At 46.4% G+C, this 14,087-nt stretch overlaps 1 protein-coding gene across 1 annotated transcript in view; it reads right to left on the reverse strand.

The window, feature by feature from the left end:
• The window catches only part of LOC116976292 (regulator of G-protein signaling 17-like), a 68,858-nt gene that overhangs the window by 2,684 nt on the left and 52,087 nt on the right, over positions 1–14,087 (reverse strand). Inside the window, exons 3-4 of the mRNA XM_033026056.1 lie at positions 11,422–11,523; positions 1,497–1,734 (exon numbers count right to left, since the gene is read on the reverse strand). Coding sequence (XP_032881947.1) covers positions 1,497–1,734; positions 11,422–11,523 — 340 coding nt within the window. The remainder of the gene's footprint in view (positions 1–1,496; positions 1,735–11,421; positions 11,524–14,087) is intronic.

A 14,087-nucleotide genomic window follows, 5' to 3' on the forward strand; every position in this document is an offset into this window, starting at 1 on the left:
GATGGGGGGTGGGGGGAGGCGGGGAGAATAAGCTTTTTTAGGGAAGGGGGAATCACAGAGGGGGAGCAGTTAGAGAGGAGTTTGTGAAACTGTCTTCCGAGGGAGGAGGAGAACTTCTTCAAAGTAGGCATACCTTGAGGAGGTTTCGCAGTGGAGTAGACAAAGTGTTTAAGAAGGAACTGCAGATGCTGGAAAATCGAAGGTACACAAAAATGCTGGAGAAACTCAGCGGGTGCAGCAGCATCTATGGAGCGAAGGAAATAGGCAACGTTTCGGGCCGAAACCCTTCTTCAGACTGATGGGGGTTGGGGGGAGGCGGGGACAGTACTGTTAATGATGATCACAGTCTGGAGTATTGATGGTCAGCGCTTGTAAAAACAACTACAGTCTGAGATCTGTGGTGGCAGCACTCAGTATTTATTTCTACTTGCCAGACCCTCCTGCATTCACTGTAGTTCTGTCTTCCTCCACTGGGAGGCAGCAGGTATACACATGGGGCAGGGATCACCTTCTGTCCTCAGTTTGTTTGACAATCTAATCTTTTGTTGGCACCTCAAGATTATGAATGTAGACATTAATATAGTAAAAACAGAAGTAGAGATTGCATTATTCCGTACCCTTGACACCAATATGTGTTCTTAGCTGGGGATAGGGCTGAGCTGGTGAGACTTTGAGCCAACTGCAAGTGAGCCATTCACTGGCACTGTGTTAAAAAGGATCAATTCTAACAGTGCGACTGACCAGTTCTGACCGAAACAGCAGCACCTAGTTTAGATTCCTTTGACTATTGACGGAGACACCATTTGGCAGCACCGACCATCAACACTGTGATTTATTGATTACAAGGTTATGCAATACGGACAGAGCCCAGTTATTTACTGCTCTAACCATTGATCATATTCATTAATTTATCAATTATTAATAGTAACTAAGATATTTAGTCAACCATTACTAGAAGGCACAGTGTTGCAGCTGATAGACCTGCTGCTACACAGCTGGTGAGACCCGGATCTAATCTTGAGCTCCGGTGCTGACTGTGTGGGGTTTGCACGTTCTCTGTTTTCTGCATTGGTTTTCCCCGGGTGCCCTGGTCTCCTCACACACCCCAAAGATGTGCAGGTTGATGGGTTATTTGGCCACAGCATGGAGGTTAGTGGGAGTATGTTGTGGGGGGCGGGGGGTGGAGAGGGGGGGAGGGAGTTGATGGGAATATGGGGAGAGTAAAATGGGATGTAGATAGTGGTTAATAGTCATTGCTAACTCAGTGTGTGTATTTGTGATGTGCAAGTCCAAAGCATGTAGTTAGTAAGACAAGGTCAGTAAGAGTGAATGTCATTGGGAGTATTAATTGTTGATGGGAATAATCTTTGACTGTACTGCCCCTTCCTTGTCAACATTCATGTGTCCTGAAGGCAAAGCAGTGACTAAAAAGATGTTACAACACTTTGTGTCTTTTTTTGTGTTTTCGGTGGTGCTGAGCTGCAGAACTCACTCACCTCTTTCGGGGAGAGAATGGAGATGTAGTCTTCGTATATCACCCTCGCCCGCTCTTCGACTGCCTTTGCGTTCTTTTCCTTTTTGAACTCTTCACAGGCTAGCCAGAAGAGCATGTTCTCTTCGCTGTACTCTGTCCGCAGGAACTGGCGGAAGATGTTCCTACCAGCCTCTGTCCCCATCACCTTGTCGAAGCCCTGGGTCCACGACGAGATCTCCTCCAGTGATGGCATGATACCACTATCAAAGGGATAAACACACCAGAATGGAAACTGGACCTCGACAACATTAAAGCCTGCCTCACAATGGAACACCATGGACAACCTCTTGCACCACCGTGAACTTTTGTTTTCTAATTGTGTTTTGCATAACATCTGAAAAAAAATGCACACAATGCTGGAGTGATCTAGCGGGCAAGACAGTATGTCTGGAAAACATGGATAGGCGACGTTTCAGACAGTTCTTCAGACTATCCATGTTTTTCAGAGATGCTTCCTCACCTACCGTGTCACTCCCCCACTCTGTGTCTTTTTTTGTAAACCAGCATATGCAGTTCCTTGCTCCTTGCACTCTTGCACTAACATCTTTTTTTTTTGCAATATATTTTCTTTTAACCTTTTTGCAGAATGTAGCCATTAATTTATCTATAAATAATGTATAATTTACATTACAGTGTTGTCTGATTCTGTTTTTCAAATCTTGCAGCAAATTTCTCAATTTAATTCTCGATAAAAAACTCAATTTAACTAAAATCTTTACACTGCAGCTGTTCATTGCAGAAAACAGAGGCATTTAAAGGAGGAAGCAATCCAAAACTCACTCTTATTTTTTTCTTTAAACGTCTATGTTTGTGACTGAAGATGAGGCATGTCGCACTTACACACACCAAGGGTAATTTGCAGTAGCCTAGAACCTCAGGTTCACCTCAGTGTTTCTTGTCACTATAAAATACTTTCTTCCACCACAGTCAATCCAAACCAACTCTCCGAGCAAAAAGGGGCAAGAAAAAATGTTTTCTCCACCAACTCAAAATATTTAACCTTCTTCAATAAATCACAATTAAATCTCACTTTAACCTTCGTTGCCTCAATGGAAATATTCTTGGAAACTCTTCTGTGTATTCATCGCACACGGTACTATTGGCCAATGCATGAAAGATCACTTCACGCATAAACCCAGGAAAAGAATCGCTGCCCACTTCTGATATTCAAAGTTGCCCGAAGATAGGCACAAAAAGCTGGAGTAACTCAGCGGGACAGGCAGCATCTCCAGAGAGAAGGAATGGGTGACATTTCGGGTTCGAGACCCATCTTCAGACCAATCTTTTTGTCTAATTTACAGAACTGAACACACAGGTGACCTTGATCAAAGGGAGAAGTGAAGCTTTATCCACAACCTTTTGGGATGTGTTGCTTATGCTCTGCAACCTCTCTGTTTATCTCTGCCTGCCGATGTCTTCCATCGAGTGCATAGTTGTTTACCTCACACTCAATTTTCCACACCTCTGCCCATTCTGCCAAACTGTTTACACCTCATCGAGGTATTTCGTAACCTTCTTGACTCTTTAGCCAGCCTGTCGATGTCAACAAGCGATTGCCCAAACCTCGAACGCCAGGGCGATGCGTACTGACCACTGAGATCATACCGCACTATTTGTTGTGTCCATCCCTTGAACAGCGCTGTTACCTTTTACTTTGACCCTCACACAAACCTGATCAAAAGGCTCCTGGAAACTGTGATACCCAGCACCTGTCTCCTCTTTCTACCTGTCCTGCCACAACTTTGTGCACTATTGTGTAAAATGTGGTTGCATTTCACCAGCTTGCTTCAATGCTCCGCATTAACTCATGCACCCCCACATCCCCATCTGCAGGAGGCAATTGGAAATATGCAAACATATACATACACTGGCAGGGAAAGTCCACTCAGCCCCTCCAGAAGCTCCCCCATTCAATATAGTCACAGTTTCCCTGTAACCTTTCACCCGCTTACACTGGGGTGCAGTGCGGGTCACCTCACGACAGGAATGATGTGTAGGTTTTAGAGAGGGTGTACAAGGTTTACCAGGATGATGCCTTGATTAGAGAACATTAGCTCTAAGGAGTGGGTAGCACAAGATATAAAGTGCTGGAGTGTGGTGAATCTGTGGAATTATTTGCCACATACGGCTATGGAGGCCAAGTCAGTGGATATATTTAAGGCAGAGATAAATAGATTCTTGATTAGTACAGGTGTCAGAGGTTATGGGGAGAAGGCAGGAGAATGGGGTTAGGAGGGAGAGATTGATCAGATATGATTGAATGGCAGAGTAGACGATGGGCCGAATGGTCTAATTCTGCTCCTATCGCTTATGACCTTATGATCTCATGGAGTAACTCAGTCAGTCAGGCAGCATTTCTGGAAGACATGGAGAGTGACGTTTCGGGTCAGGACCCTTCTTCAGACTCCAATCTGAAGTAGAATCCCAACCCAAAATGTCGCCTATCCATGTCTTTCAGAGATGCTGCCTCACCCATTAAGTGACTAGCTGGGTTACTCCAGCACTTGTGTCTTTTGTTTTAATAAAAAGAAGCTGGATAAACTTGGATTTTTTTTCTTTGGAGTGTTGGAGGGTGAGGGGAGACGCGACTGAGGATTATCCAATTATGAGAGGCATAGAAATGGTACACCGTCAGATTCTTTTTTCCCCCAACGAGAAAATTCAAATACCAGAGACCATAGGTTAAAGGTGAGAGAGATAAAATTTAAAGGAGATGTACGTCAATGTTTTTGAATATGAAGAGTGATAGGTGCCTGGAATGCTCTGCCTGGGGAGATGGTGAAAACAGACACAATATCATTGTTTAAGAGACGTTTAAACAGGCACAGGAACAGTCAGGCAATGGAGGGATATGGACTATGTGCTGGCAGATGAGATTGGTCAGATAGGAGTCATGGTCAGTACAGACATGGTGGGCCAGAGGGTCAGTTCCTGTGCTGTACTGTTATATGTTCCATCAGAACTATGTTTATCCCAGAATAGCTGGGCATTTTAAATGACCCTGTCTACTGCTCGCTTTATGAGCACTGCTGTTTCAAAGGCTGCTGAGAGAGCTCGCTCTGACATACACAGTCATGATCAAAGCTTCCTCCATCCCCCATTTACAACTATATCAAAGATGCTTTTCATATGAATGCTTGTAGAGTGTGAGGAGAACAGCCAGCCTGTGATCACAACACAACGGCAGCTCATTTGAATATGCATGGCTGTGATTTGGCAGGGTGACTGATCTATTCCATCGGTAATTTTGGAGGGGTGGTGGGTCAACACTGAGCAGAACACCATGGCAACCAAGGACTGGATAGACACCCTCTGATCTCTTAAAGCCACGGGGAGGTTCCAGGTTTGAGGCTGAATGTTCCCCAGCTACTCAGACGCGTCACGTCATGAACAGATACTGCACCAAAACTGGCCCTGCAGCCCATTGAGTCCGTGTCAACGATCAACCACCCATTTATTTAAATCTTACACAAATCCCATTTTATACTCGCCACATTCCCATCAGCGCCCCATAGATTCTACGACTCACCTACACACACACTAAGGGTACTTCGATAGAGGCCAAGAACTCACCATCCCCAATCCCTAGAACATTTCTAATCTGCTGAACAACCAGTTTACTAGTGCCCCGTTTTACCATCCAGAGTCAATCACCAAATGGTTCACACCTTGCTACCCTAAAAATATACAAGGGCAGCTCCACTGCCATCACTCCCACGTCAGCCTACACTGGTAAATGGTGGCTTCATTCTTGGTCCCCTACCAATATGCTGGAACTTCTGACTCGAGCACAACTCTCAGTTATTACAGGGGTACTAGTGACATGAAATAGATTCCAGCTCTCCCTATACCTCCACAGTCAACAGCAGTGGACATAGTGGATTATTAACTGCACATTTTCCCAATCTCCATTCTTTCGTTATAAGAAATCATTTGGCCCATCGTTCATTGCCAGCCCTCAGAGCAATTCCATTGCCCCCTAATTATTTCCCTCACATTTCCACCCCGCAGGATCCAACTGCCTTCAGTTCGTCTGCAGTGGAAAACAATTGAATACAGGAGCTAGGCCAGGGCATTCAGTCCCTTGACTCTGATCCACCAGCCATCAAGATTACGGCATATCTTCTACGTCAAACCTATCTTCCTGCACCATCCCCGTAATTGGGATCAGACTGTGCCTGGCTGCATTTGGGGTAGTTTGTATAGGGGTCACACTTGGGGAATGGACAGCCTGAGCTGTTAGTCACTATGTGTACGCTCCTCCGGATGGGGATGGTCTTATACGGGGTGGGATCTTCTCGATAAGGAAACGCAATGGACAGCCCCTTAAAGAACAACCTGACTTTTACCTGTAAACGTCCTCAATTTTCTGATTATTGTTCTTCTCAAACAGTGCGTTACAATCCATCTCTCTCGGGGTTCTGGCAAACGATTAGCTCCTGAATTGTTATCCTGTCTCCAACAAACCTTCCTGACATTCACAGCTCAGCTCGATCACTTCCCCTCTCTTTTATAACCCTGCTGGACTGGCTGTGGAGGCCTGTGATTGGTCACAAACTACTCCCCTGTTGCTGGGCATCACACACTCGTTTTTTTTTTTTGGGGGCATGGGGTGAAGAGGTGATAAACAATGGTGGATGTCATCTGAATGTGGAACAACAGGTCTGTAAACAGCTGCAGGGTGCCACAACACCAGCCTCCTGCTGGAAGATCCGTTCCCCAGTGCAGCTGACACTCGGAGTGGAAAATGGGCTCAGCTGACAAACCGACTTGTACTTCCCACCTCCCCCAGTTGCTCTTCCTCAACAGGGTGTTCTTGCCTCTCCTGGGAGACAGAACAACACATGGGCCACTCCCCGCATCTCGGAAACCATCAGTCGGAAAATGCGGACACTGGTGATATTCAACACCTCTCTCACTGCGTCACCACAGCCACTGATGGTGTTTGAAGTCAAATAACCCATTCCTGGTCTACTTGGCAGTAGGGACCCCTACCCTCCTTTATTCTTTTGAGACCTGGGCTACCTATAGCAAACTGCATCAGAGGCTGAGGGGGTGACCTGATAGAAGTGCAGGATATAAAATTATCAGAGGCATAGAGACTTCAATTTATTTATTTAAATTATGTCTTACGTATTAAAAGTATGTCAAATTACCAGAGACAGGGCAGAGAGTCAGAGTCTAAATCAAACTAGTGGGAGAACTGAGTGGGTCAGGCAGCATTTGTAGAAGGATGTGGACAGACAACGTTTTATGTCGCAACACTTCTTCAGTGATCTGAACAAGAGTCCTGATCTCAGGGCCTGGCAGACATTGACGCAGAGACAACAACCTGGTTGCTCAACACCCGGCTTGAGATCTAACGATTCCTTTGGTTTATATTCGCAAGAAGAAGATCCTAACCATCACCTGTCCATATCCCTCCACTGGTGTTGCCTGGCCTGCTGACCTCCTCCAGCAGTTTGATTTTGCTCAGGATTCTAATATCTGCAGTCTGGTGAGTCAAGAGAGACTCTTTTCCTCAGAGTAGCAATGTCGAATACCAGAAAGCACAGGTTTTAAGGTGAGAGGGGGAAAGTTTAAAGGAGTGTTATGGGGCAAATTTGTTTTATACAGAGAGCGGTTGATGTTAACTGCCTGTGAAGGTGCTGGAAACAGATACGATAACAATGTTGAAGAGGTATTTAACGAGGCACAAGGACGGGCAGAAATGGAGGGATATACACTATGTAGTGGTGTATCTGTGGAATTCATTGCCTCAGATGGTTGGGAGACCAAGTCATCAGGTATTTTTAAACCAGTGATGGACAGATTCTTGATTAGTAAGAGTATCCAAAGTTATGGAGAGATGACAGGAGAATGGGGTTGAGTGAGAAAGATAGTTCAGTCATGATTGAATGGCGGAGTAGACCCGATGGGCCGAATGGCCTAAATCTGCTCCTATGACGGTACGGAGTTTGTATGTTCTCCCCGTGAGCTGCTTGGGTTTTTTCGGAGATCTTCGGTTTCCTTCCACACTCCAAAGACGTACAGGTTTGTAGGTTAATTTGACTTGGAAAATGTAAAAATTGGCCCTAGTGGGTGTAGGATAGTATTAATGTGCGGGTTCACTGGTCGGCGCGGACCCGGTGGGCCAAAGGGTCTGTTTCCGCGCTGTATCTCTAAACTAAATTAAACTAAACTAAAAGACATGCACTTATGAACCATGTACAGGCAGACTTACAGATTAACTTGGCATCCTGGTCGGCAGAAACATTATGGGCCAAAGGATCTGTTCCTGTGATAGACACAAAATGCTGGAGTAACCCAGCGGATCAGGCAGCATCTCTGGAACAAAGGAATAGGTGACGTTTCAGGTCGGAATCCTTCTTCAGACCTGTGTTCTGTTCCTGTGCTGTGCTGTTCTCCATTCTACACTAGGAACAATTTACGTATAAACCAAGCCAATTAACCTACAAACCTGTACGTCTTTGGAGTATGGGAGGAAACCGGAGCACCTGGAGAAAACACATGCAGGTCTCGGGAAGAACGTACAAACTCCGTACAGACAGCGCCCGTAGTCAGGATCGAACCCGGGTCTCTGGCAAGGGTAAGGCAGAAATTCTACTGCTGCGCCACCTCGCCGCCCTACTGTGGATTTGTTTCTCTAATTATGTTTTGCACCATTCAAAGCACTTTATCGGGATGCATCACAGCATGGTTTGGAAATAGCTCCATCCAAGTCCACAAGAAATTGCAGAGAAATGTGCACACAGCACAGACCCTCATGCAAACCAACTTTCCTTCCATTGACTCCATCTACACTTCACGCTGCCTCAGAAAGAATGAGCCTCACCTGGGACACTCCCTCTTCTCACCTATCCCATCAGGCAGGAGGTATAGAAGTTTGAAAATACGAATCTGCAGATTCTTACCAGCTGTTATCAACCAACTGAACCATCGTTTCACGAATTATAGAGTGGTCCTGGCCTACCATCTGACTCTTTGGAGACCCTTGGACTATCTTTAATGGGACTTTACTGGACTTTATCTTGCACTAAACATTGTTCCCTTTATCCTGTATCTGTACACTGTGGACGCCTTCATTGTAAGCATGTATAGTCTTTCCGCAGATTGGATAGCATGCACCAGAAAAGCTTTTCACTGTACTGTAATGTGACAATTAACTAAAATAAACTAAAACTAAACTAAAGTCAACACTTATATCTTGTTTTTGCACCGTCTTTTGGGATTTTACGTGTAATATATGTATATTTTGTTTTTGTGTGTTTCTCTGAGTCTATCATGCTGCTGCAAGATTTTATTGTACCTGTATAGAAACATAGAAACATAGAAAAAAGGTGCAAGAGTAGGCCATTTGGCCCTTCGAGCCTGCACCGCCATTCAATATGATCATGGCTGATCAACCAACTCAGTATCCTGTACCTGCCTTCTCTCCACACCCCCTGATCCCTTTAGCCACAAGGGCCACATCTAACTCCCTCTTAAATATAGCCAATGAACTGGCCTCAACTACCTCCTGTGGCAGAGAATTCCACAGATTCACCACTCTCTGTGTAAAAAATGATTTTCTCATCTCGGTCCTAAAAGACTTCCCTCTTATCCTTAAACTGTGACCCCTAGCTCTAGACTTCCCCAACATCGGGAATAATCTTCCTGCATCTAGCCTGTCCAACCGCTTAAGAATTTTGTAAGTTTCTATAAGATCCCCCCTCAATCTTCTTTCTCTCTGTATCTCTCTGTATAATCTGCTCAAAAACAATAAACTGGAACTAGAATTAAGCTGGGTCACCTCAACTTTTACCCCGCTCCCATAACCTACACAGATCCTTACTCATCCTGTGGCATGTGACCTATATAACTCCCACTTACATTTCACCTGTACTCTGAAATAACCCCACTTCTGCTCACCTTTCACCTATTCAGTAGCCTACGCTGAGAAAGTCTTGGACATGAAACCTTAACTCTGTCTCTCTCTCTCTCCACAGATGCTGCCTGGCCTGCTGAGTGTTTGCACTGGCTCTCGGTCACCTTTAAGCTCTGTGCTGTATGGTCTATGCTGGTCCACTCTGGCTTTGTTAAATGTTGCCACTCTTCTCTCGCTGGGACATCTTCCCCGTTCTATATCCACCAGGGCTTCTCCAGAATCTCTATTAACAGAGACGTCTCCAGATCCTAGCTTCGAGCTCCGTACTTCTTTGTTGAACCTCCCAGCCTCTCGCTCCTTCTTTCTGACTCCTGTAAACCACGCTGCTTTGACTGATCATCCCCTGATGTTGTGCTCCTGTTCGGCATTGTAATTGGGAGCTTACATTCATCACCATATACAAGGAGGCCATTTGGCCCTCTGAGTCCCTGACATTACCCAGGCTGATGTTGTGGAAGGTGAATGAGGAATGGGAGGAGTGGTGCTGGAAAGGGTGAGGTGGAGAGATGATGATAGGGAGGGAGAGGGGATAGGGCGATGCAGAGAGGGATGTTGGGGAAGGTTGATGGTGAGGAGTGATGATGAGGAAAGAGGAGGAGCAATGGGTGGAGGAGGGTGTGATGGAGGGTTAATGATGGGGAGAGGGAGGGAAGCAAGGAGGACGTGTGATAATGGGAAGCGGAAAGGGGTTTGAGCAAGAGGGGCACAGTGAAGAGGAGGGTGATGTTGGGGAGGAGTGTGGGGGTGAGAGAAGGGGCACAATGAGGAGGAGGAGGGGTAATGTTGGGGAGGATTGAGGGTGAGGGGTGAGGAGGAAGTGTAATAAAGGAGAGGGATGAAAGGGTGAGAGAGGGCAGACAGTGAGGATGAGGGATGATATTGGGGAGGGGTGAGATGGTTGGCGAGAATGTGTGAGGAGAATCATGAAATGGAGTAAGAGACAAATATAAAATTGGCTCCTGGGAGGAGCGCTGCAGAAATGATCTTTTGGGGATTCCCTGTTCCATCGTGTTGTTGTCCTGGAGAGTGGGAAATGATTACAAGCTGGAAGCGGGGATGATAATGAGTGAACTGAAACACACATTTTGTCACCTTTGAAACCCTGAAACAACAACACGTCAGCCTCTTCCCCAGGGGCTGCCTGTTCCTCTCTCCTGCTGGCTCAGGTGGCTTCTACCTGTGCCCCCATCTCCAGTGTTCTCTCTGACACGGAGCTCAGTGCCTGCTGTTACCCCTTCCCCAAATCACTTCTGTGCCTCCATAAATATGGAGACGGAGACTGTGTACAGAACTCAGGTGCGGCCGATCCACAGCCCTGAGCATTTTGATCAAAAACCTCCCTACTTCTATGCTCCACAATGCAGGTGCTGGAAATCCGAAACAAAAACAGTCAATGCTGGAAACACTCAGCAGGCCAAGCAACATCTGTGAAAGAGAATCAAAACTAACCCTTCTGGTTGAAGATAAAAATGTTAACAATGTTTCTCTCTCCACAGATACGTCCTGACCTATTGAGTGTTTGTATATTCCCTGTTGTTTCAATGTTTGGTTCCCCTTATTCCTGTTTCCTTTCTCTTTGCCTGTTACATTTTGCTGACTCTGTCCCAATCTTTTCCTTAATCACCACCTTTCAATCTTATCAAGAAGTTTAGTTTTATTCACCAGTTTAGTTTACTACCGCCAAACGCCTGGGTATTCTGGTCTCATCCTAATGATACAATCCAGTATTTTATTTGCATCCATAGGCTTCCCCCAACCAACCTCTCTCCTGTGCTGGCAGTGGTGGGGTATGGAGGATGCCAGGCCACGAGTCAAGACCATACGAAATGGATGCAGGAGTAGATCATTTGACTATTGTGTCACTTATTCAGTGAGAAAGTGAATTTGTTATGCAAACAATCGATGGAAGGCTGCCCTTGGGTTCGTGGATCATTTTCCTAAAATGAAAGATTCCACTGACCTCTCCTCCGCAGATTCAATGGTCTCGGTCGTGATCTCCATCCTGGTCTCTTCTGTGGGCTTTCCTGTCACCTCCTCTCTCTCATCTTTTCGGGCGGAGAGGCTGTAAGTTAGAACACACAGAATCATCAGGCTCGGGAATAGTTGTGGGAAGCGACACAGTGGACATGACACGTTAGGGCAGTCTTGTCTTCAGATTCCCACGCTGATGATTGCAATTCTCTTTCTGCTACCACAGCACTTGGAGAGAAGGCAGGGAGCATGAAAGGAGAACCAGGACCTGGACACTGGAGTGTACAGAAGTACAGCGCAGGATCAGGCCCTCTGATCCACAACGCCTGTGCCGAACATGATGCCAAGTTAAACTAATCTCCACTGCCAAGACATGATTCACATCCCTGCATTCCCTGCAGATCCATGTGCCTGTCTAAAAGCCTTTTAATTGCCATTATGTTATCTGCCTCCACCACCACCCCTGGCAGCCCACTGCAGGCACCCATTACTCTCTGTGCACAAATATTGTTCTCCTGCACATCTGCTTCTAACTCTCCCCCTCTGACTTAAACGTTATGTCCTCTTGCCTTTGACATTCCACCAGGGGAAAAAAGGTGTTGACTGTCTACCATAACATAGAAAATAGGTGCCCAAGGAGGCCATTCGGCCCTTCGAGCCGGCACCGCCATTCATTGTGATCATGGCTGATCATCCCCTATCAATAACCCGTGCCTGCCTTCTCCCCATATCCCTTGACTCCACTAGCCCCTAGAGCTCTATCTAACTCTCTCTTAAATCCATCCAGTGACTTGGCCTCCACTGCCCTCTGTGGCAGGGAATTCCATAAATTCACAACTCGGCTTCTCATTATTTTATACACTTCCATCACCCCCTTAACTCCTGATACTCCAGAGAAAGCAGAGGGGTAGTGAGGGATTTTGATGGTTGCTCCAAACACAAAAGGATCTCATGCAAGTGTCAGTGACTGCACCTGGGATCCCAGGACACACTCAGTGACAAATAGTAACACATAAACTGCAGATATCGCCATTACGAGGACCCCAACCACACTGCGATGGAGGGACAAAAGACGGAACACTGGAAGAAAGATTTAGATGAGAATGTACATGGTATGATTAGTAAGTTTGAAGATGACACAAAAATAGGTGGTATTGTAGACAGTGAAGATGGTTACCAAGAATGAGAACAGGATATTGATCAGCTGGACAAGTGAGCTGATGAATGGCTAATGGAGTTTAATTCAGATAAGTGTTGCGTTTTGGAAGTCAGACCAAGGCTGGACCTTCACAGTGATTGGTAAGGCCCTGTTGTGTTGTGAGGGTTGTGTTGCAGAGTGTACAAGCACATAGCTCCCTGAAAGTGGCAAATCAGGTAAATAAAATGGTCAAGGGGGCCTTCATCAATTAGAGAATTGAGGAGAGAAGTTGGGACATTATGTTACAGTTGTTCAAAATGTGGATGAAGCTGCACTAGGAGCATGTGTTTGGTCACCCTCCTGCAAGAAAGTTGCCATTCAGCTGGCTGGGAAAAGTTGCCATTCAGTGCTGCCTGCATGGAGTTTCCCCTGTGACAGAATGGGTTCCCCTTGGGTGCTCTAGTTTCCTCCCACATCCCAAATACGTGCTGGTTAATCGCTGTGAATTCCCTCTAGTGTGTAGGTGAGTAGTGGAATCTAGGTGATTCAAAGAAGGGTCTCGACCCGAAACCTTCACTCCATAGATGCTGCCTCACCCGCTGAGTTTCTCCAGCATTTTTGTCTACCTTCACTTTTCCAGCATCTGCAGTTCCTTCTTAAACAATGATACTTTATTGTCACTTGTACCTAGATACAGTGAGATTCTTGGTTTTCGCATACGGTACACAAAGCACGCAAATAGTCGCACCACGTATCTGCCACCGACAAAGCTACAAAAGTACTCATTAGTCCCGCTGGTCCCTCTTTGTTCTCGACAACCCTCCCCCTCACACCACTCCAGGTCTCTCTGTTCTCGGCACCACACCCCCTGCCCGGTACCTCTTTCTTATCAGCACCCCCCGACTGTCTCTCTGCAGCCCATCCTCGGCCCGCCATTTCTCCGAGGCTCGTGGGGAGGGAAGGGAGTGTTGATGGGAGTGGGGGAGAATAAAATAAGTTAGGATAGGTTTGGTGTAAATGGGTGGTTGATGAATAGCAACCACCCTTTTAACTCTACGAGAGGCGTGACCAAATACGGTAGATTTGCATGACTAAATAGACTGTTCTTTCTCACAAGGGGAGTGAGGGGGGTTGAGAAAGAGGGCTATTCTCTCTCTCTGGTGGGTAGTGCAGGGGCTGTTTCTTTATTGGGGAGTTAGAGGGCTGTTTTGGAATGTTCTCTTTCAATGGGGAGTGGGATGGGCTGTGGCGGAGACAGAGCAGGATGTTCTCTCTCTGGTGGGGAGCGAGAATGCTGTAGTGGGGAGTGAGGGTTTGTTCTCTCTCTCTGTGGTGGGAAGCAGTAGTGGTCAGCAAGTGCCTGTTCTCTCTCTCTCTCTCTGGCAGGGAGTGAAGGCCTGTTCTATCTCTGGTGGGGAGCAAGAGGACTATGTTGGAGATAAAGAGGGCTGTTCTCTCGTTGGGGGGGGGGGGGGGCTGAGGGTGCTGTTCTCGCTCTGGAGTGGAGTGAGGGGGCT

Source organism: Amblyraja radiata, chromosome 8, assembly GCF_010909765.2.
Source record: "Amblyraja radiata isolate CabotCenter1 chromosome 8, sAmbRad1.1.pri, whole genome shotgun sequence".
In the NCBI taxonomy this organism is placed as follows: Eukaryota; Metazoa; Chordata; class Chondrichthyes; order Rajiformes; family Rajidae; genus Amblyraja; species Amblyraja radiata.